General features: G+C 38.2%; 1 protein-coding gene and 1 long non-coding RNA gene across 2 annotated transcripts; one reads left to right on the top strand and one right to left on the bottom strand.

Moving 5' to 3' along the window:
• On the top strand, positions 1-24,081 carry LOC122672506 (ankyrin repeat-containing protein NPR4-like). Its single transcript, XM_043869968.1, has 8 exons — positions 1-24; positions 15,528-15,587; positions 17,121-17,297; positions 21,323-21,415; positions 22,122-22,190; positions 22,273-22,506; positions 22,573-22,802; positions 23,470-24,081. The coding sequence occupies exons 1-8, from the start codon at positions 18-20 to the stop codon at positions 24,079-24,081; spliced, it is 1,482 nt and encodes a 493-aa protein (XP_043725903.1). The 5' UTR covers positions 1-17.
• On the bottom strand, positions 2,320-6,208 carry LOC122671860. The gene is made up of 3 exons (XR_006334404.1): positions 6,198-6,208; positions 2,892-2,896; positions 2,320-2,396 (listed from the first exon to the last, which is right to left on the bottom strand). It is a non-coding gene; the product is annotated as an uncharacterized LOC122671860 (long non-coding RNA).
• Positions 24,082-24,989: the final 908 nt, after the last annotated feature.

The raw sequence follows: 24,989 nt of genomic DNA, 5'->3' as shown, positions 1-24,989 counted from the left end.
GTTTCTGAAATCTTTAGATGGATTTGTAAACCGAATGTTTCTTTCCCCAATTTTTCAGATGGATTTGTAAACTGAAGGTTTCTTTCCCCAATTTTTCAGATGGAATTGTAAACCGAATGTTTATTTCCCCTATTTTCAGATGGATTTGTAAACCAATGGTTTCTTTCACCAAGCTTGTGTGCAAGTTAGTATGTCAAAGCTTTGATCTGGATGTGTTTGGATTGGTAACAATCGTTTCTTGATTTTGTTTTATTAATTCTGTTTTGGAGCTCCAGAAGCAAGTGAAGGGCCACGTATCATGATTTAGAAATTGTAGATTATCAATTCAACATTATTGGATTCAGATCTTACTGATTTTGTTTTTTTACCCATGTTTTGATTTTAGGGTTTTATTGGTTGATGGATTTGTAAACCGAATAGAGGTAGCATAGGTGCTGCGATTAAAGAAGACTTGAACCACCACCACCTCCGCTGTCGTCTCCGAGACTTACGAGAGAGAGAGAGAGAGAGAGAGAGAGAGAGAGAGAGAGAGAGAGAGAGATGGAGATGGAGAGTAGGTGGCCACTCCGGTAAACTGCAAGGGTTTTTGAAACCCCTGTAAACCGCAAGGGTTTTTTTTTCGGTATCTTTCGTCGGCATACTGGTCGCCATATGAGTTTATCCCTTCATCGGGAGTTGTAGAGCAGGTGGCCACTCCGATTAACCTCGATTTGCAGGTTTCTATATGCAATTTTGAAACCCTATAAGTTGCAGAGATTAAGTTGCAGGTCATGTGAGGAAGAAGATGGATATTGGGGGTTTTAGGTTCAAGGGTAAAATAGTAACTCTACATTTGGGGAAGAAGGAGAGGGAATATTCCCTCTTTGATTCCTTATTTTAATTAAAACTTCTAGTAGACCACCTGAGGTTTGCAGACATGTCATGTAGCCCCCCTGAGAACTAAAATGTTACATGCGGATCCAGAAAACGGATGGAACACTCGTCCCGTTAGAGTCCACAGTTAAGTGATGATGTCATCCTTTTATATCCCAAAAATACCCTTATACATGTTTGATGAAAAAGTGAAAAGATGGAAATTACGTTTATATCCTTCTATCTTCTTCAACCTTAGAAAAGAAGATGAACTCAAAGAAGACCGTTGGAGGAGTTGCAGGCGATTTGATGAAGAGCTTCTCTATTTAAACACATCTGTCCATGTGAAATCTAGAGCTCCTCTATGTTAACATCATTTGCCCCATGTAAGATCTGAAGCTCCCTATATGTAAATTTGCCCCATGTGAAATCTTCAGACCGTTGCAAAGCTCTGACTTCTCTCTCCGGTCACTGAAATTTCGGCGATAGAAGAGTCTTTAAGGTGAGTAAAGTAAATCCCTTAACCTCTATTCTTCCTGCAATTTGATTTCTGTTGTTTATCTCTGCACATCAACCGTAAGAGAAGAGAATGGAACCCTAGCCTATAATTTTCCCCAACTGAGAAATAAAATTTCCTGGTTAATATTATTTTCTCATTCCAGATTTTTTGAATTTTTCCCACTTTGATTCCATCGACTAGAGTGAAACCGGAATATATTCTTGACACTTTGATTTCTGTTGTTTATCTCTACACATTAACCGTAAGAGAAGAGAATGGAACCCTAGCCTATAATTTTCCCCAACTGAGAAGGATAAAATTTCCTGGTTAATATTATCTTCTCATTCTAGATTTTTTGAATTTTTCCCACTTTGATTCCATCGACTAGAGTGAAACCGGAATATGTTCTTGACACTTTGAAAATTTTTCACTATTGCAGATAAGAATGGCCTCAGCTTCTAGTACAAACAGTACCTCAGGTTATATCAAATTTGAGAACAAGAAATGCTACTGTGGACGTAAAGCTATAGTGAAGATATCGGAATCGGAGAAAAATCCAGGAAGGCTATACTACAAATGTGAAGTGGATGGCTATAACTTTTGGAAATGGGTGTACCCAAATGATGCTCCAACAAGGTCAACTCCCTTGATAGAGTCAGCAAGGAACAACCCTGTTGCTAACAACCCTGTGGTTGGTGGAAGTGAGAATGAACTGTTCCAGTTGAAGAGCACAGTGAACCAAATGCACAAGATGCTTGTTGTAATCATGTTTGCTGTTCAATTTATATTAGTGTTGTCTGTTATTAACTTTGTAGTGATGATTATAAAATAATAGATGGAAGTTTTATTACATTTTGTTTGATGTTCTATGGATTGGATTGTCAAAGATAATAGGTGGTAGATCCCCAGTAGGTACATCTGAATCCCTTCAAAGGTTTAAAAAACTAACAACTAAAACACCACCAAATAGGAGCCAAGCTTCACACCTCAAAACCACAATGGATTTGGCTTCTATGGGTCATGGCTCAGAGCAATTCTCACCCAACTCATGATCACTATCCTTCCAACTTCCCTGAGAAGACCACCACCAACAGCTGCAGCAGTAGCAACAACAAGCAAGCAAGCTTAAAAACAGGAAAAAAAAAAAAAAAAAAACCCCACCAAGCAAGCTGCATAAGCAAGCAAGCAAGCTGAAACAGCAGCAGCAAGCAAGCAAGCTAAAAAAAAAAAAAAACCAGCCAAGCAAGCTGGAGCTGGAACTGCAGCAAGCAAGCTAGCAAGCTGAAGCAGCAGCAAGCAAGCAAGCTGCAGCAGCAATAGCAAGCAAGCTGCTGCAAGCAACAGCAGCAAGCCAGCAGCAGTAGCAGCAATATCCCTGTTGAAAATAACTGAAAAATAAAATCATAGTAATATGCATTCAATCCCATGGGAACACTTGATTTAACATCATCTATCACACCCAAGTGTTAATACAAATTCTGAAAAAAACATCCACTTCAAAGTACCACAACCAATCCAAAGTACATATTACAAACACAACATCCACTTCAAAGTCATAATACAAATAGCCCCAATAAAATTCACTACAGCACAACACTAAACTAAACAAAAGAAAGTCTCAGTTCTTCTTCTTTGCTGCCTCTCTCTTTTCTCTAATCTTTGCTGCAGCTGCATCCATCTTGGCTCGTGTCTTTGCTTGGCTACTCTTCACAGTGGTAGCTGAAGAAGACTGTGACCTGGTCACTCTCTGAGAGTTGCTGATATCACCCTGGCTCATATTATCATGAGTTCTCTACATAAGCAATAAATATATATGGTTAGTTAAACATGCAAATACAGGTGTGACATGTATATATTGAAGCATAAATAGTTATAGTTATACCTTCACACCAACAATCCGACTAGTAGATGCCCTGCTAACCTTTACTGGAGGTCCCTTACATTTTCTCTTATTATGGCCTACCATGTTGCATCTCGCTACATCTCGAGGCTTGTTGATCTCTCGATTGGATTCCCGGTGGGTGCTTCATCGGGATCTTTTCTCCTACTTTTTGTTGGTCTACCTTGAATCCTCCTCACCTTGGAGGCTGAACCACACCAACAGGACCATCTTCTCTCAAATCAGTCAAATCATCTAGAGGATGGATCATCTCCCTATATGCTTCCATGTATTTCTCCACAGTGTAATATGCATCACAGTAGTCTTCAATTCGATACCTCCTCATTGCAATTGCTGATGCAGCATGCTTGCAAGGTAGTCCAGTGATATCCCAAACTTTACAAGTACATGACCATTGTCTCAATTTCACCACACATTTTCTTCCAGTAAGCTCAATTACCTCAAATTCATCATCAGCACCACCATGACTAATGCAGTCCCTTGATGCTTCCTGGATTTTGATTATTTTCTTCCTCACCATTGGTGTAAGTGTACCCTGGAAGCTTTGACCCTTTTGAAACTTGTGATACATTCTATCCATGATTTTCAATCTAAGGGTATCAATCAAGGTGAGAATGGGTTTTGTCCTGATGGTGGATACCCATTGGTTAAATGACTCTGACATGTTGTTGGTAATATGGTCGCTCTTCGCTCCAGTATCAAAAGCATGTCTAGCCCACATGCTTTTGGGATCTTTCATCAACCACTCATATGCTGTATTATCCATGGTTCTGATGTCATTCATTGCACTTTCAAACTGATTCACAGTACATACTGAAGATGCAGTCCAAAAGTGTTTCCTTAATGCATCACCTGGATATTTTTTCTTGAAATTCTGATAGAGATGGCGACTACAACACCTAATGTAGGCATTAGGGAAGACTGAAGCAATAGCATCTCCTAGACCCTACAAACATAAACATGCATTTTATATATCAGTTACATACTCTATTATTATACATTATTAACCAATTGACATGATTTAATAAGAAAGTATAGTATACACACCTTTTGTTTATCAGACATGAAAGTCAACATCCTATTAGCATCATCCGGGTCTATGATATCATGTAACAGATTAAAAAAAAACAGCCAACTTTCTTTGCACTCAACCTCCACTACAGCATATGCAATAGGGAACAACCCTTTGTTCTCATCCACTGATATAGCAGACAGTAACACTCCACCATAACTGCCCTTGAGGTGGCATCCATCAAGACGTATAAATGGTCTGTACCCCTTCAAGAAACCCTTTGCACATGCTCTAAAACAAATAAAAACTCTCAAAAACACAGGATTGACTGTGTCCAACTCATGCTCTTGTCTATTCTCATACTCTATTATGAATTTACTCCCAGGGTTTTTCTCCAGAACCAATCCACCATATGCAGGTAACCGAGCATAGGATTTTGTATAGCTACCTTCATTGATTTTTTGAGCAATCCTACGTGCCCTGTACAGCCATTGGTAAGGAAGCTGAATATGATATTTCTGAAGCAGAAACTCATTAATGGCACTGGGCTTCATTTCATGATCAGCCTTGATAAGAGGAGCAATTTTTTTTCCAACCCAACGAATTGTAGCATGCTTAATTGACTGTTTCCTTTCACATATGTGCTTACTTTCATAAGACTTTATCTTGTATGTCACACCATCAACAATGGGTGATGCATGGATTCTTCAAATACAACCCTCTGCTGCACATTCTACAGTCACTCTAGTTCTCTCATTTCTCTTGAATTGCATTTGAAACCCCTCTTGCACCACAAAATCTTGGAGGGTAGCTTTGAACTTGGTCACATTATCAAATACCTGACCTAACTGCAATTTCACTTTTCCTTCACCTTCATCTTCATTTACATCTATATTGGAAAACTGCCCATAAAATTCTTCAGAATCATACCCATCTAAATCATCATCACTCAAATCTTCTTCTATTTCATATTCTACATCATCTTCATCACTTGAACCATCTTCTTGTTCACTTTCTTCTTCCAATTCATTGTCACTATTCTGTGCCCATTCATCATCAGTACCATCACTCTGGCTATCAACATCAACATCTTTAGTCAAACCCATTCTGGTACATGGTACTTTCTCAGCAACCTGATCACTATCCTTCAACCCCATGGGAGTTGCATCAGTTCTATTAGGACTCCGTGTATATCCAATGGCAACACTACTAGCCCTTGAATTATCATTACTAGAAGGTGAGCATTTGCGATGTGCAAGAGTCCCATTACCACTACAAGTGGCACTAGTAGTAGCCCTACATACAACTGGACCTCTTCTCACTGGTTGTTTTTCCCTTCTAGCGACCGAGGTTGTTCTCTATAAACAATGTGATTGGGATGCCCATTGATTGTATACACTCCTTCAGTTTCAGATAGCCTATGTTGCACATCATAAACAAAAAATCTAACTGGATTCACCCCAAATTCATCATATATGTTATAGACCTCTGCATCATTTGTTAACAATTTTTCATCATTATTCGGGAGTATGGCTTTCACCTTAAAGGTCACATCATGTCCTGTGGGGACATGTTTGATTACTCCATTATATATGTCCGAGATCATGTCCAAGTAGTCATATGTATCTTTGTCAACAAATTTTGTTTCCTTCACCATATACCAATTGTACTCAACTTCATGTAACACAGACATTGTTGTACAATTGACAAAGTGAGCCCAAATATGTCTCCTACAATTCTACAAAGCACAAACCATATATAACTAGATAATTTATAACTTTTAATCTAAGCTTACAACATCTCTTATTCTAATTTTCAAGGTTTTCTCTAAAATTTAGCCTTTTCATGCTTTTATCCATTGCCTTGGTCATTTTCTAATGGCAGTAAATATAATAAGAAGCCAACTGGAAAAAGAATCAAGTACTGATAATCACCCAATGATGCTAATTATTTTTTCAAGGATCCCCATAAGACTACTTTCACACTTTGCAATACTAGGACAGCAACTGCAATTGGTTGAAAGGGTTGAAAGATCAAATGTTTCCACACTGCAAATTGCTTTTTTTAAGTCTGAAATTTATTATGTGCCTCTGTGGTCTGGGTCAGGGTTTGTAATTAAAACCAATGTGCTCTGTGGTCTGTGTCTAATTAGAACCTAGGTATAGGCATTGCTGGTTTTGGGGTTATAGATGAGGGCTGAGATGATCCAAATCAGACGTGCTGAGTTGAGCCATTTCAGAAGGGATAAGGTCTAAGGGTCATTTAGCAATCCTAAATGCTGAAAATTGGCCCAAAATTTACTTCCTTTTGGATTGAAAGCATCAAACTAGTGTCACTTAACTGTAAAATTGTAATAGAGCAGCATACTGAGACAGAGAAATGTAATACAGCAGAATATTGAGACAGATTGAGAGAGTAAGAGAGAGAGACAGAGTACCTTAGTGGATGGTGGAAGAGGGGACAGAGAGCCAGAGAGAGATACAAAGAGTTGTAGCTCGAGGGATATGGCGGTGGTCCTTCAATTTCCTTGTGTAAATGAAACCACAGAGGTGAAGAAGAGGTCCTTCGCAATCCTTCCTCATAGCAGTGGTGACAACGGCGGTGCACAACAGCGGAAGAGATGAAGAAGATGAAGCAGCAGAGCGCGGTGTCCTTCACAATACTTCCTCACTGCAGTAGTGACAACGGCGGTGCACAACAGAGGAAGAGATGAAGAAATGAAGAAGATGATCCTCTCTATGGTGAAAACGGCGCTGTTCTCTTTCAAACCTAGCAGAGGAAGAAGAGAAAGAAGAGTAAAGTTAGAAGACGATGGCTTAGGGATTAGCAGAAGGGTAATTTGGACTTTTACCTATCCATGACTTGCTGACATCATCCATTCACTAGTTTTCTCTAACGGGACGAGTGTTCCATCCATTTTCTGGATCCGTATGTAACATTTTAGTTCTCAGGGGGGCTACATGACATGTCTGCAAACCTCAGGGGGTCTACTAGAAGTTTACTCAAAAAAAAAAGAGTACATGTTAGGTTTTTAGATCTAAAGGTAAAATAGAAATTATACTCTTCTCAAGGGTAGTTTAAGGTTTTCAAAAAATTTAACTAGCTGACTTCATCAGCTAACTAACGGTAGGGTCTAATTTGAGTATAGGGCTTTAATGCAGGGGGTGATCTGAGTATTTTCAAATATGAGGGGGTGATCTGAGTATCGGCCCATTTTCAGGGGGTGTTTCATAAATTTCCCTTTCTTTTTTATTACCATACAAACACAAGGCTATGCGCCTATACACAGGGCTATGTGAAATGACTGCCATGCCTTTGGGGATTTCCATCTTTTCTTATCAAACAAACACATATAACCAAAAACTTTTTTCTCTTTCCTCCCTTGTCTTCGAGGGGTTGGGGTTTCTTTTCATATAAGTTGGGTTGTGCAAGGACTTGGTTCTGGTTTTTTTTTTGTTGGCAGCAGTTGTTGTATCATTTCTCTTTGAGAGACACATTTTTTTGGGTTCCTTTGGACAAGTGTGTCCAAGGAGCAGCTCTCATCTATAAATAGAGAACATCTTGGTCACTTTAATATAGACTTCCAGTTATCATGTACTCTTGATCACAGACTCCTAATCTGTTTTTGCTTCTTTATATTGTTTTGAAAAGTCTTGTGGTACTCTTGTTCTGGTTGATTGAGCATAACCCGAATGTATTCCAACATGGCACAATAAGTAAGTGCAACAACTACTAGAAAGGTTTGTTGGAGCTATTTTATCTTAGACGCCCGGATTGCATCGTACGGGTATCTAAATTCTTAAGGAGAGTGATCGGTGGCACGACTCTGCCCCATAGTTATCTCCTAACATCTTCAACGTTGATTGTTGCAAGACGTGTTTGTGGTTGTTCGTGAAGCACCACAACATTGTAGTACGTTTGTTCAATAGTCATTTTGTTAAAGAAAAATCTTTCTTTTATACTATTACTAAATTTTACAATACATACCATAAAGAGTTCCCTTTGCTCTCTCATATTTAGAAAAACATATGTTATAAGTTTTCCTAGATGGAAATTTGGAAACATTCCTCAAATATAAATGGGGGATTGAAAACTTATCTAAACTATAGACAAACTTATTAATGATAAACACAATACACAACATCACAAACTTGAAAAACACAAAAGAATCATTGGGGCTGAGTCACCGCTCTCTCTCCTTAAGACGGTAGACATTTTGTATGATGCAAATTTGGTTCTTATGAATCATCCTAAAAAACAAAACAACCCACACATTGTGACACTTCAGAGTTGTACTCAAATGGACATAACAAAACAATGAATAGAGAAAGCTAAGAAAACAGAGGTTAAGATTGAAAATGAAATTGTTAGAGAATAATCCCTCTATGTATATGAGAAGAAGAGCCACCAAAGATTGTCTCTAAAAGACATGCCTAAACATAATGCATTTTCCATAAGATATGTTTATTGATCATTCAAATATGCCATCACCCCATGGGGTTGCTCAGTTGGCAAGGACCAACAAATAATAGGTTTTGATTTCAACTCTCCTTGGGCCTAACTATTCCCAGAAAAAAAAAAAAAAAAAAAAAACATGACACCAATAGTCACTCCTATGGGATACTTACGTCTCTCTATTTGGAAAAGACATAACTCTCTAGCAAACTTTTTACAAAATAAAAATAACTATCTCCAAAATAGGTCATGCTACAAAGTATGGGTGATGCTAGATTTCTTAAACAGATCATGCTACAAAGTACGGGTGATGCCAGATTTCTTAAACAAATATCATTTTCTTAATAACTTTATTCTATGTTTGTGTTGGCTGTCATGAAGCAATTCGATTCCTTCCTATGTAATAAAATTGAAAGATTTATAAACTCCTTTATTCACCTTCCATTTTATCTTTTAATGTTTCAAGTGGAGCATAAGCATCGGTTCTATATCTCTGGCCCCATTTTAAGTCTAGAAGATAATGAATTTGTGATATTACTATACTTTAAGAAGACGAAGTATAACCTCATTAAAATTATCAAATGGCTCATTACATATGGGTATTTTTGTCTTTTGAATGCACTTCTTTTTTAGAGAAATTCCCAGACATAACTTTCTAGAGTAATAACACATAAAGAACGGTTTTATATGGCTCTTCCAATCACTATAGGACCTAGTTCCTTCCAATCAAGGTGAAAGAATTTTCTACCTTTATTGTCCTTGGTGGGACTCTAGAGACAACAATTTGGTACGATAGGCTGTGGGGATAATTATGACCTTAGATTTTCTTTAGTATGGGTGATCAAGGAAAACTTTCTCCTTCACTATAAATATTAGAGATGGTTCAATTCCAAATTGGCTTTCAAGAATACTTAACAAGAGCAATAGCTAGGAGTTGAAGGAAGACTTGCTACTATCTTTCTAAAGCTTCTATTTGGTGAACTCTCCTTGGGGTAAGAAGAATCCTCTAAGCTTTTTTTTTTCTTAATTTCTTTCTAAAAGGGTGTTAGTGATACTGACCTGTTTTTCTTCTTGGCTTGAGCAAATTTACATGAAAAATAAATTTTTTTTTGTGATATGTGCATCATTTTATATGAGAAGATGGGGTAGTCTTTTCTCTTTTGGTGAATAAAATAAGGGCAGTCTTCATTGGAGTGAATTGTAGTACCCATTCCACCCTTTAAGTTAAGGGTCAATCAATTGGTTTAGCCGACCAATCGTGGAAGGTATTCTAGCACCCTCTCTATCTCTCTAATGCTCACATGAAATGACCTCTCTACCTCTTTATGTGTGAAACCATTTCGTCACTCCTCATTAGTACACTCCCTTTGCTGATTGCTTAGAGAATCCTCTCTCACGAATGTATAATGGGCAAGAGTTTTCTCTGGGGGGAGCATGCGTGGCCTTGCACAAGTGTGGGGCCAATGGGAGCCCTCACTTGATGGCATCAATAGGGCAGCCATTATCGCCTTTCATGGGGGTGGGGCAATCATTTCACCCTCATATGTCTGAGCATAGGGAGTACATTTCTCCATGGAGAACATTTCTATAGGTCTAATATACAAGTTTAGTCAGCTTTTATTGGGTTTTGGTTAGTTTTTAAGTCATTCGGTTGATGGATTTGGTGCCTCGTCAATCCGACCCCGACCGGTCCATGTTGAGATTTATCAACTAATTGCAAATTTCCTTGAGAGAGTGAAGTTTTGTTTCCTATTAGGTCTTAAAGAAAAAGAGATAATTGAAGAATTTTTACAACAACATTTTATATGTACTCAATCATGTACTATATATGTTAAGGTGCATGCACCCGTTTGGATGTTTCCAGTAAGGGCTGATACGAGTTTGGGCGAACTCAATCCCATAAACTGGCATACAAGATGAGAGAACTCAATAACTTATCAACTCACTTTAAGTTTTCCATACAACCGATGTGGGATAATGTGATCATAACAAGGTCAATCGGTTTAGAATCAATTTAGTTCGGATCAAGGTAGAAATTGAAATTGTACCGTTTATTAAACGGATCCAACATCCCAAACTAGGTTATACAATTCTTAGCAATTGCAAATTAACATTTTGAAAAAAAGAACTGTCCAGGAGTGTGGCCTACTCCAACACTCCCATGAGTCTATCTCTCTCCTTGTCAAATGATAAGATATTCCTACCCCTTGTTTTGCGGAAGAGAAAGATAGACACATGGAATATTGGCGTAGGCCACACTCCTGACAGAAAACTACTTCCCAAACATTTTATTCTAGTTTCAGTTTTGGTTTTATTGCCTGTTTGAGTAATCTATTCGAGTAAACAATTTTAGGACCAAGTAGGAACTAACCCATTTTTTTAAGAAACCAATAAAAAGGTCCAAAATTTCTCTTTCTCTTCATTTCTCGCCGGCTCACCAAGGCCATAGCTGATCAGAGCTCCACTTCTCTTTCTATTTTTTTTTTTCTTTTTTCTTCTTCTTCTTTTTGTTTTTTTTTTTTGTTTTTGGTGTGGTAAACAAGTGAGAGATGTATAAACTCATGGAGACTGTGAGGAACACAACTCACACAACCATGGAAGAAATGAACAGCAGCAACTCCCCTTCTGATTTCATTCTAGAAATGAACAGCACGACACGTTCTGGTGGGGGTGCTGGACTCATCAATGATTGGAAGTTTTGGCCATGGCATTGGGTTCTTCATAAGGATTCTCCTCCTCATCACCACAACCACCACCACCACCACCCACTACTGTTACCTCCTACTTCAGCACCCGAAGCCAGCTTTCTACAGCCGAGGCTCAACGAGGCCATGCGAAGCCTTCTGATCAACATTCCATTGCTGTTGAAGAAGGCCTCGATGAGGCCACCCTCAGGAGCTTCCCAAAGGTCCTATACTCCCAAGCCAGGCTCCCCAAAAGGACACCCCTGCTTCCTGCTGCTCCATATGCCTCGCAGATTACAAGGGAATGATATGCTCCGGTTGCTACCAGATTGTGGGCACCTCTTCCATGTAAAGTGTGCCGACCCATGGTTACGGCTGCACCCAACTTGTCCTGTACGTCGAAATTCTCCAGTCCCAATTCCGCTCTTGACTCCCTTCGCAGAGGTAGCCCGTTGTCTAGTCGGCCTGGATGAGAGCAAGGTTTTAGTGCGTCGATTTCTTCCAAGCTATTACCAGCATTTTCTCCCTCACCCGCTTACTCAGGTTCTTCCCACAAATTCTCTGAAGGTAAGCCCGTGAATTGTTCGATGAAATGCTAAAATAAATGATGTAAGCATTTCTAAAATCTAGGATGCACTTTAGAAGAACATGTATCCAAACAGTATTCTCAATCTCAGTTAAGAATGCATTATGCATTTTGAGAATGGGAAGGCATACTAAATATAGCCTTCATTTGCTTATCAACCCTGGATCAAGATTTGGTTGAAAGCCAGTTCACAGGTATGATTTTGAGTTCATCCATTTAGAGGGTCCCAGCAGACCAACGAAACATACCCTGGAGGCCTGCACCGGCCTCAACCAAGTCGTCTTAAAGTGATTTCAAGAACTTTTTTTTTTTAATATTACTAGTCTGCATATATAAAGAGTGTTCACATGAATTGGTTTCTCTCTCTCTCTCTCTCTCATACTCTGATAGGCAGTATTGAAACCATGGTTGGATAGATGAATATTAATTCAAGAAATTACAATTACTATTACAATTACTATCTTCTCTGGTTCATTCTTCATATGTGTTACTTCAAGAATATATGATTTGCTTTCTTTGTAGGTATGGAAAGACCGACAGATAGTGTCTCATCGGTGAAAGAAGTTCCTATGTCCATGGAAAGTGAAGAGGCATCACAGGAAAACATTCCTTTTTCTCTGGGAAGTGATGTGCTATTTCAGGGGCTTCCTATTCTAGAAAAAGATAACTATGCAACTTGGAAAGATAAGATGGAAAAATTCTTGAAGAACAAAAGACTGTGGGATTATGATCTTAATGGACCAACACCACATGAATCTTCTGAAGATTGGGAGAAAAGGGCAAAAATTAAATCAATATTCAGAAAAAAGTGTGGAGCTTGTATACTACCATATATTGAAGGACTGGAGATCAAATTTATTTGGAGCCAGTTGGTTACCATATATGAGTCCGCTCATCCAAAAAAAACAGGTATGTAATATGGTTTCTGCCACATATCTTTTAAAAGTATTTTCTTATTGACAATTGATATCCCATAAGGTGTCAAATAATTTGTGAATTAATTTTTTTTATATAACACATTTTTTAATGAGGATAGATCGTGTCATTTCACATGTGTACTCTAAAAGTGTGCAAAATAATAACAATTTTTGATAATGACAGAATGATAAGTCACTTTTAAATTTCCTTATTTTAAATTGGGGAAAGTTTTCATACATGGTCGTGTTAGATGTGTATGTGAGAGGATAGGAGTTTCAAGGCATTAATTAATGGGTGGGGGATTTATGACTTTTCCAACTCTTTGTGAGAGACCCTCTCACATACACGGCAGCCGTGTATGAAAACTTTCCCTTTTTTAAATTTTTTTTAAAGTTTTGACTACACTTGTAGATGTGTCATTTACATTTATACAGTCCCTTAAAAAGCTGAAACAATTTTGAAGTGTAATCTTGTTACATCAAATTAAGTTGATTCCTACATTATCTTCCAACTATTTGGAAAAAGGCATATAATATGTTACATCATTGGAAAAGCAAAGTTTAATAAAAAAAACTTCAAAGTTCAAGGGATTAAAAATAAGGACCAAGTTTTCCTTATATGGTGAAGGGGAATTCCTTGCTGCAGCTTTCGGATGGGTGGGAGAGGGTATGGCGCAATAGTGGAGGGTATTATTGACTTCGTCCAATAGGGAATGTTTTAGGACCTTAGGATGGTGGCTGAACCCTTCTTGTGCGGTGGAGGAATTTTTCTCCTAAAAATAATATCAAACACTCTAAAGAGAAAAGAGAATCCTAAAAATAATATCAAACACTCTAAAGAGAAAAGAGAGAAAAAAAAAAAAGTAGGGAGGAGGTTTGCTGCCAGGTTGCATGGCTCCTGGTGCCAACACAGGCCAATGGGAGTGCATGTATGGGCATCCAAGGGGAGGGTCTGGATGGACATTTCACTACCCATGTGAGAGGGCGTAGGGGGTGCTGTCGGGCAGCGTTCTTTTTCCCCTCCCCAAAAAACTAATTATAATGTTAAAATATTTAACTGAAAATTAAATTTATAGAAACAATTGTAATTAGAAGTGTTTTCGGTTGAACAAAGTATTTCACAAGGAAGTGTTTTAGGACCTTAGGATGGTGGTTGAACCCTTCCCGCCATGGTTCAAGGAATTGGTATCGGATCAGCTGTATCGGCCAATTTGTATCGGTGTCGGTAGAGACCTGATATCGATTCTTGACCGATACGATACCAATCTAGGGTGACCAAGGGTAAAAATGTAATTAAAATATATTTTTATGGAAATATAGGGGTAGAACCGTTCGATCTGGATCGGTATAGAATCGGAATTGGCCAAGACCGAGACTGATTACTAAAACCCTACTTCTAGCATGATGGAGGAAAATTTTTTTTCTGAAATAATATCAAACTCCAAAGAGAAAAGACATTAAAAAGAATAGGGAAGGGTTTTGCTGCTAGGCTGTGTTGCCCCTGGCACCAACATGGGGGCCAATGGGAGTGCACTTACGGGCATCCAAGGAGAGGGGCTGAGTGGTCATTTCCTACCAATGTGAGAGGGTGCAGGGGGTGCTGTCGGGCAGCATTCTTTTTTCTCAAAAAAAATTGGGAGAATGTTCTCTGTGCCGCAGCGCAATCTGCGCCCAGGCACATGGTCAGCCTGTGCAGGGGGCAGGGTGGTCATTGCGCCCACCCCCATGTGCCTGGGTGCGCGCTGAGGCACAGAGAACAGCGCCCCAAAAAAATATTATAATATTAAAATGTTTAGCTGAAAATTAAATGGGAAGTAGTTTTCTGTCTGAGAGTGTGGCCTAGTAGTTTTCTGTCTGAGAGTGTGGCCTACGCCAGCACTCCCATGTGTCTATCTCTCTCCTCTTTAAAACAAGGGGGTAGAAGTGTCTTTTCACATAGGGAAGAAAGAGATAGACTCATGGGAGTGCTGGTGTAGGCCACACTCCCGGACAGAGATCTTTTTCCCAAATTAAATTTATAGAAACAATTGTAATTAGAAATTTTCTGTTCAACAAAGTATTTTACAGAAGAACAATTGTATCTGTTTCACTTACCCGCAACCTCTCTCTCTCTCTCTCTCTCTCTCTCCCCCTGCCCCTTATATTTTGGAGGTCTGAAATGCCCTCGAAAATGCTTTACCTTGCCAGGGATGATGGATGGCACAAATTACACATGGTGTCCATCTCTTTACAAAGCTATTGTCGCTGGTAATTGGAAGAGTGTCTCTCAGTTACTATCAAAAAATGATGGAGCTCTTACAGCCTTGCTCACATCAGAAGGAGAACTTCCACTTCATATCGCAGTTCAAAATGGAAAGGTTGAAATTGCAAAGGAATTGATTAACATTATGCCTGTAGAGCATCTATCAAGACAAGGAAAACACCACAGAACAGCCCTCCATATTGCTGCTTCAGATGGGGAAATAGAGATCGTCAAGGCCTTGGTAGAAAAGGATCCGAAACAAGTGACAGTCGTTAGCGACCACTACGACGGTTGTATTCCGGTCATCGTAGCTGCAAGGTCCGGCAACAAAGATGTGGTAGAGTATCTTTACCCGATCACCATTTGCCAAGGAGGTTTGCTCAAGGAAGACTCCAGTACAGCTACATTTCTTACTTCTCTAATTTTTGGTGATTTCTATGGTAAGTAAGTATTATCTTCCCTTTATAAATTTCTGAATTGTATTGGATTAGTTTCCCAATTAGAAACAAACAGAGTCGAATCTGCCAAGTCCACCTATTCCAATCCAATTTTTAAAACCTAGAACTTGCTTATCACAGACCCCTGCCAACTGGTACGGACACAGGGTGTTGGTTTAACATGCTCAGTTGCTAACCATAGATTTACTGGAATGATACCCACCAAAGTAACTGGCTCGATCGGTGGAGAGAATGAACCCATTCTTGAGTTCAACTAAACAACATGTAAGGGTTTAAGAACAAGACCAACTAACCAAATGGGTAGTCTTTATGAAGGCATGTCTTTAAATTTTTAATAATTTGTCCAAAGGGTTGCAATGTACATTGCTAAACTTTGGGGCACAAGTGGGTCTTACAGTGCATTACATGTTAATTAGGACCTGTAGATGGAGATGTTTTTTCATCTTAAGTTTGTACACAAAAAAGTTGGCATGATGTAGATGATTTTTAACTATCTAAAATACATTTCAAATTTTTTTTGTAACATTGTTTAGATTCTTTAACTCCGTTCAAATAAATCTTCAGAAAATCATGATTGGGAGCATCCATTTAACCTACTTTTTTTAGTCTTTTGGGAAGCTCCAAAAAGTGGATCGTTATCCTTTCATCAAAGAAATATGTGGCAAGTTTTAAGGGCCCTAGACCTGTTGGATATTTTCAGGTCATTTGTAAATTACTGAACAAATTTGGGAAACATTTGGCACGTGAATAATTTGGCTGGAATCCATATCAATCTGAAATATTTTGGAAGATTTGTGGGTTGTCATGAAACAAATAATTTTATAAAAAAAAATCCAAACTCTTAGGAAAGATCTTAAGGAAAAGGAAATAATTTGAAAATGATTAATTTGGGCTGAAATTTGAAACCTTAACAAATCTTAATTCAGTCATCAAGTTTGACATGTAAACAGTCAATACCCACAGTAATATGTTCTGGATTTTTTTTCCAGTCTTTTCTTAGGGTTTTTTTTTTCTATTGTCTTTTTAATTCGCCAATTTTCTTCTTTCCTATTAAATTGGCAAATCAAATTATAGATTTTTTTTTGTGTTCCAATTTACTTTCAAGTCTAAAATTACCAACAATGGATTGGAAGTCTAGAGCTAAGATTGTCTGCCCTTAATTTTCTGAGACATTGGACTAAAACTCCAGGTGCTATACATGGTCATTTTTACTGAACTTTCGCCGTTGATATCAATTCAAGGTTTTCATTTTTACGTTGACCTACCCATGTATGACCACATGTATTGTTGTAGATGTTTACATTTCACACATCATGGAACATAATAGAACAATTTATCTTTTTCAGTTTAATTTTATCAACTCATTGAGTTAACTCAACTAGATCACCAACTTTCTCTGATCAATTGGCTCCCAAATTGATCTTTTGAGTTTTATAACACTGACCAATGGAATGTTGACTTTCACAATTTAAAAAAAAAAATTGTTTACTTATCCTTTTTTTTTTTTTTTGGTAGAGCAAGCTCTTGATCTACTAAACAAATACCCAGGAGTAGTCTTGATCAAGGATGTTGACAGAGTTACTGCCATGGATGCACTCTCAAGGAAGCCATCTGCATTTAAAAGTTCATTCCCAACCAGAAGAAGTGGAATTGGGACCTTGGGATATTATTTTCAGAATTTTATGTACTCATGTAGGTATTTCTATCGTTGATCCCTTCTTTTAGTTCTACTTTTATTCTAAACAAAGGGAGCAGGGTTCCTACCAGCCTGTTGGGGAATTTTTATGGGAGTAGTTATTCTACATGATTATAGTCTATGTTGGCTTGATGTAGCCAACAAGTTTACTGTTCGACATAAAAAATTTAGGGAGTGGGATTTTTTAAATGGGCCCATCTGGAAAGGGTAACTAGGCAGGCCCTGGTTTTGCAACATGGTAGGTCAGACGGGGATGTAATTTTCTGGACTGGTAAATACCCCAAGACCCATATACTAAGTTTCAACTCAGGCGAAGTTGGTGAAGCGGCAAAACAAAGTGTTGAAACTGTTGGTTGAATCGTGAGTTAGAAAAGAGAGAATGAGAGAAAATAATAACTTATATTCATTGATAGGTAAGCCCCTCTATTATAAATAGAGGGGAAAATACAAAGGGACTGAAATAGGCGATGTGGGACTAAAACCCACATAGCCGACTATAGACATAATTACCCCTAACTAACTGTCTCTATAAGAGCAGTGACTTAAACCTAATAACATAGGAATTAAACTACCCTAAAAGGACCAGAATACTCCCACGGTATTCTGGATTACATATTCCAACACTCCCCCTCAAGCTGGATTATACAAATAAGTAAAGAAAGAAGATCTAGCTTGAACTAATAAGGGAACAAAATAAATAAAAAAACTCCATAATAATGCTAACACTCCCCCTCAAGTTGGTGCATACAAGGCACTAATGCCCAACTTGAACAAAAAAGGAAAAAACTAAATTGTAGCAGAGTCCAGCTCCAAGACGAATGCAGCTCCCAAATAAACCTTCAAGAACTTGAAAAAAATAGGTCTTCAAAACCTGGGCAGACTTGATCTGTAAACTTTCACCAATCTTTAACATCTGTCCAGTGATGAATCTCTGACTGATAATCTTGAAGATAAGTAATTAGGATAGCGAGCAGATGAATCAAAAGATCAAGCAGCGGAAAAAATCAACCCAACTGTAGAACCTCATATAGGCATGCAATAACCAAACCTCTTCAATACTTTAATACCAATCTCCCCCTTATGGCAAACTCAACCCAATAATAAAGGGTATACCCAATGGCAATGGTGGAAACTTTGATCTTCTATGTTTTGCACCAAGTGTTCCTGTAAGTTCTGCTTCTACAATGTCTACAGGTGTATTGTACATAATCTCCCCCTCACGTGTAGTAGTACACGTGGACGTAACAGAGATGATGTAAGTGATAGGGCAAAAGCATAATATTCTAGAATTTTCCAAAAAAGTTGCTAAGGGTAATGGAAAAGGAAGAAATGGCATATTAGAGAATACCATTATTGTCCAAAGTGGTTATGGGTATATGCCAAAGGTATGTTTTGGGAGGTGGTGAAGTCAAAAGAGCAGTGGGATAATGAATTACGGAGTAAAACAATTTAACATATAAATTTTCAACCATCTTCAAATGATCAAACAAACACTTTTGATGGAAACTCCTGCAGGGGAGAAACTCCTAACTCCAATATTCAAATCTGATAAGTATATAGATTTGATTTGAAGTAAGGAAAAGCTCCAATCTTCAAACAAGGAAGAACAAGTGTGCAAAACTCCAATTTATAAACTCTCATATGCTAAATAGAACTGACGAAGATATCTGGACAGAATTGATGTAATAAACTTCAACAAAAACTTGGAACAGATCTGAATTAGTGAACAATGCTAGGATCAAGCTCTAAAGTAAGCCGGATATGAACCAGAAAAGCTTCACATAACTGAATAGGTTCGTAGTTGCAACCAATAACCTTGGAACGCACTGTTGTAATCCTAAATAAGTTGATCTCCAGGTTAGTAGATTCGAGTCTTCGACAATGAAAGAAATTCGATCTCCAATAGAAGGATACTCAGTCTCAATAATAGGGTAGCAGTAGTCCACATAAAGGTAGCAATATCATGTCAACCAGTCATGCTTACAGAGGCCAATCAATAGAACTAGCAAATATAAGATAATAACTCAGCAGATCCAATAGGTAGTTGAAGCAGCCAACCACATAGGAATCAGTAAAATAGGTTGATAATTGGAAAAATCAAGCCATAAGATGAACCTGAATTTTTTCAATAATAAATCCATGATTGATGCTGAAATTTGGGTCGAATACTCCTCTGATGGTGATAAAAGTCCTCTAAAAAAATCAGCAAGATAGGACATCCCTTCCCCTAAGATTGATTAAAGTCAAGGTTTTGTAAAAAACCCTGAAAGTTGAGATCGATTGAAGGGAAGGGGGCTTCAAAAATTGATGATGACTTGTCAAAGATTGATGATGTATTTGAATAGATGCTGTCCTCTGCGGCTTGAATGGATCTCCAATACGAATAACCAATCTCTATTTGTGTTTGAGACTTGATCTTCAAGAGGGAGAAACACCAAAAATTGCAGAAAAAATAGGGCAGCAACTATCAAGCAACCCTAACCCTAAAATCGATATGTGTCAGGGTTTTGTAAAACCCTGAAAAGGAGGATCGATTGGGGTTAGGAGTCTTTAAACACTTGGAAAGAGGCTAATACTAAGGTTGAGTGGTCCTTGTAGTTGGAGTAATCAACCCTCCAAAAATTAGCAAAAACTGAAACCTGAAAGTCAGGGTTTTTAGTAGGTAACCAAATTAGCAGGTTAAGGAAGTTTTGCTGTAGAAACAAATCTAGCTATCAGAAAGGGTCCAAACCTAGATCGAGTAGGGCTTGTAGTAGTAAGGAATCACCCCCAAAAATTCAGCTGCATTGGAAAAGGGAAACCCTAAAGTCGATTGGAGTCAAGGTTTTGAAAAACCCTGACAAGTTGAGATCGATTAGGGTAGGGGCTGGAATGGTTAATGAGAGATGGAGAAAAAGAAAAAAGGGAAGTAGGACACTGGAATAGGGTAGTAAGGTGCTGGAAAAGATAGCAAAGGGAGCTCCAATGGTAGAAGGTCAGCCTTCATGATGATAAGGTTCTGATCTCCAAAGAATTCTAGGAAACTCCAAATTGCAGAGATGGTTCTAGCAGGTTTTAATAGAAAAAAATAGATATAATGGAGGAGGGCAGCAACTAAATCATTGGATATTGTATTTACCTCATTAGTGCTGCCCCCTTACCAGGATGAGAAGAAAAAAAACAGAAGAAGGAGAAGCCGAGAAAGAGAGAAGGTAGAGATCGATTGAAGAGATGGAGTAGGGTTTTTTCTCCTTTTCTAACCTAGATTAGACCCGCTTTGATACCATGTTGGTTGAATTGTGAGTTAGAAAAGAGAGAATGAGAGAAAATAATAACTTATATACATTGATAGGTAAGCCCCTCTATTTATAATAGAGGGGAAAATACAAAGGGACTGAAATAGGCGATGTGGGACTAAAACCCACATAGCCGACTGTAGACATAATTACCCCTAACTAACTGTCTCTATAAGAGCAGTGACTTAAACCTAATAACATAGGAATTAAACTACCCTAAAAGGACCAGAATACCCCCACGGTATTCTGGATTACATATTCCAACAGAAACATTATTCATCCAAAAAAAAAATGTCGAAACATTCAGTACTAACTCCAAAACATTGAGGGCTGACTAAGACAAGCCCACACCTTTTTTTTGTACATATTTTTGTGAGGACTTCCTTGTATTGTGTAGACTAAATCACACACAGTAATTTGCTAACAAATGTGCATCTGCCTTTTGATTCATTTTCCTCTATGAATCCAATTTGATCATGATTGAAGCACATTATCTTGCTAATGGAACTTCAAAGTTGAAGCTGGCTCGTGTATGGTCCCCCCGCCCCTCTTATTTTTTCTTTAATCCTGTTGTTCTTTTTTTCAAAATGGGGATTGTCTACCCCTTTGATTAAATATAGTTCAGTTGTTTTGTTTGACCCAATTTTGTATTTATTTTTATGATAATTCAAAGCTAGCCAGCTAGTTCACTTTCTAAATCATATTTCAAATGCAAAATTCACTCTATATTAATATACTTGGACCAATGCTAGATGTCCATGTCGATGCAAAAAATGCATGTTGCCACACAAGAGGAGACGTGGAAAATTCCTTCGATGCTAACGGAGAAAGAACTCAAGGTACACACTCTATCTCTTTCTATATATATGGTTGAGCAAGGCCCAAATGAGCCTACGGCCTAGATTGTTTTGTCAGGGCCCAACCAAATCCATGAGGGCCGAAATATGTAAGCCCAAACTAGGAGTAGCTAAGATATCTGAGTCACACCCCTTTTCCAGCAGCAGGTCTTAATTGAGCTTCAGCTCAAGTTAACTTACCTCACATTTTGAGTTATAAATCCATAAGGTAACAATAGACTGGTTTAGGTTATTTCTTCTATACTCTCAGTTACAACAATCATTTAATGTTTACCTCTCAAAAAGAAAAAGAGATAATTTATCAGTTGGTCCGGAATCTCTACTTTCCATTCAGAAGCGGATCGGAATCGGTTGAATCGGTCGATTCCAAGTGACCGATCCCGATTTTCTCCCCCGATTCCCAGCCAATTTTCTGGCATTCGGTCGATTTTTTACCAGCTTCTGTCAATTCTGGCAGTAATTGGATCGCAATGGGCGGAGGCCAATCCGGTTGCCAATTCCGCTTACTTGAACATTGCTACTTTGCCTTGAAGAACGCTTGTCTAACCAATATGTCCCAATGGCAAGCACATGTCTTTCCCATTCACAGCCCTACATATGTCATTGTGTGGTTGACATTTGCATCTGAAGAGAATTTAGCTGCAAATACCAGGCTTTCCTAGTAATCCCAAGAACATTTCTGATGCAGGAAGTTTTATATGTGGGAAGGGTCTAAGCTTATGCTTCCATGGGCTGTTTCAGAATGCACTTAAACTAGGTGAGAAATTGAGAATCACCCATCATCTAATAGTACTTGCATCCTTAAGCCCATCATGACAGTTTCTTGCTTCCACTGGTAGTGCCTGGTCACGAACACATCTATCATGAGAAGTTGAAGCATAATAAAGCTACTGTGCTACTTAAAGAAGTCTGGAGGCTAGTATCAGAAATTAGCGACCTTGGCCATGTGGATATTGAGGATGTAGTGGTTGCAGCAATGTTTCAAGCAACCCAGAATGGGATTGTTGAATTTATCCAAGACATTATCGACAACTGTCCTCAGCCTCTATCACAATTGTATCCCAAGTCTGAAGGTTCACCTTTACCCAAAAAAAAAGAAAAGTCTGAAGGTTCACTTACCCAAAAAGAAAAGCCTGAAGGTTCAGATTATGAAGGCCAAACAATATTTCATTATGCAATCATCAACCGCCAGGAAAACATATTCCGCCTTATCCATGGTCTAGGCCCAACCAAGAATGATCTTGCAAGGTTAGCAGATAATTCAAAGAACCTCATGTTACATCTAGCTGCAAAACTAGCACCTATTCAGAGGCTCAATCAAGTTCCTGGTGCGGCTCTCCAATTTCAACGTGAGCTACTATGGTATAAGGTGATTTTTCCTTGCTTCTTTCATGCAGTCTTTTTTTTTTTTTTTGGGGGGGGGGGGGGGTGTGTGAGGACAGTGTAGTTGGAGGATTAGAAGAGATCACCTTCTAAAACTAAATGACTCAACCCATAACTTGGGTAAGTTGACCACAACCATCTATAGTTTATTGATTTGTTTTTGAGTTAAGGCAGTGCCAATTACATTCTACATAGTATCTACATCAAAAGTGAGGAGAGTACCCTTGCCCCGAAGAAGTCTGGATCACCTGTGTACACTTGACGTACGGTGACCTTATTACATCTGTCCTTTTTGTTTCTAGAAATGCCCCTCCATGCACTCTCAATGACAGCAAGTGGGACAGTTGTCATCACCTAAACGCACATGAAGCATACATGTATGGATATGTGATCCAGACTCCACCCTGAAACCCTTTCAACTACAATGGCTATAAAATAAGAGTAGTTCTCAAAAATTGACGAAGTTGCCTTATTTTCAACACAAGTAGGTGAAGGATGGTCAAAAGATGCCGATATTCTCCTTACCATTAAATTGCTATGTAAAACTGTTTAAAAGAGAAATGCCGAGGAAACACCCTTAATTAGCCCCTAACCTGCCCAGATTTTATGCAGTGTGTGTTAATTTTAATACTCTCTTTTTCTCTTCATTTCAGGAAGTGGAAGAAATTATACCCTCAACCCATGAAGAGTTTCAAAATAAGGATAATAAAACACCAAAAATGTTATTCATAGAGGAGCATAAAGAACTATTAAATGATGGAGCAACATGGATGAAGGAAACAGCAACACAATGCATGGTGGTGGCAACACTAATCACTACGATTATGTTTGCAGCCGTGTTTACTATACCAGGCTCCAAGGAGAGTGATCATACCGGAGAACCCAATTACATACATGGCAAGTTTCCTATAGTTTATGTCATATCAAATATATTAGCACTTTGCTCTTCCGTCGCTTCAATGTTGATCATTCTAACCATTATTACTTCAAGATATTCGGAAGAAGACTTCTTGAGGACTTTGCCGCAGATGCTGATGATGGGCCTTTTCTTTCTCTTCTTCTCTATAGTGGGGATGATGATAGAATTTGTATCAGCTATCTTAATTATGCTTCACTTCAATGTTCTCTGGGTCTCCGTTCCAATTGTCGTCGTAGCAAGTATCCCAATCACTATATATGCTTTGGTGGAACTTCCCCTTTTCATACAATTGATATTTGCAACAACCTCGGCAGATGTTTTCGGGAAGAAACCAAAAAAAGCATGAAGGGGAAGTCGATTATCATTGGGTGTTGTAGAGGAAGCACTTAGAGAATTTGCAATGTATAATCAAGTATAATGTGTCTTGTAAGTTGTAAACCTTTGAGTTAATAATTTATATGCATCATTGGTGGTATTTTAAAATGTGAAAAGACTATGAGTGACTTCTTTGTTTACTCCGATAATTCCATTATGGTAAGCTTTGAGTAAGGCCGTAAAGGCTGGGTGCACTGGCTCCTTTTTGCCCACCTATTCTACTGAAATATTGGCTTTAGATCTCAACACTTTTTTTTTGGTAAAGAGCTCTCAACACACAACCTATAAGACAATAGGAGCTCTCTTCTATAGATCTTAAATTTGAGGATTGAGAATGGAAGTGCTACCCTTGACAAAAAGATTGGGTCACTGAGATATCCAAATGTTAAAACTAAGTAGACCTTGGATTTGGAAAGCTCCATTGTATGCCTAAGTAATAGTTTGTGATAGTTTTTCCTATATTGTCCCTTAGGCACCAATTGTTTCTTTGTAAAATATTTTGTTAAAATGATATTTTAAGTGAATATTCATGTAAATTTAATTTTCTTTTCGATGCCTTTTTGCATATTTTATGTTTAAACAAATAATGAAAAATCTTCTTTTATAGGAAAATTTTCTTTTTCTGCCTTTTTACATGAAAACAAATATAGTCTTAGGACATGTTTGGACTATAGGAAGATATTCCTAGGGAGTATGGATGTGGATATCCCTTTCTTAATAGTTTTACTTGTAAAAGTGTTGGTTGTTATGATGCTATTCCACTCCTTTCTCTTTAACAAAATAGAAGGATTTAATAACCTTTATTCGGCTCCCTTTTTATCTTTTAATGTTTCAATCAAGGAATTAGACACCTTGAGTAGAGGATAAGCATTGCTTTTA

Source organism: Telopea speciosissima, chromosome 8, assembly GCF_018873765.1.
Source record: "Telopea speciosissima isolate NSW1024214 ecotype Mountain lineage chromosome 8, Tspe_v1, whole genome shotgun sequence".
In the NCBI taxonomy this organism is placed as follows: domain Eukaryota; kingdom Viridiplantae; phylum Streptophyta; class Magnoliopsida; order Proteales; family Proteaceae; genus Telopea; species Telopea speciosissima.
This window is presented reverse-complemented; position numbering and strand designations above follow the sequence as displayed.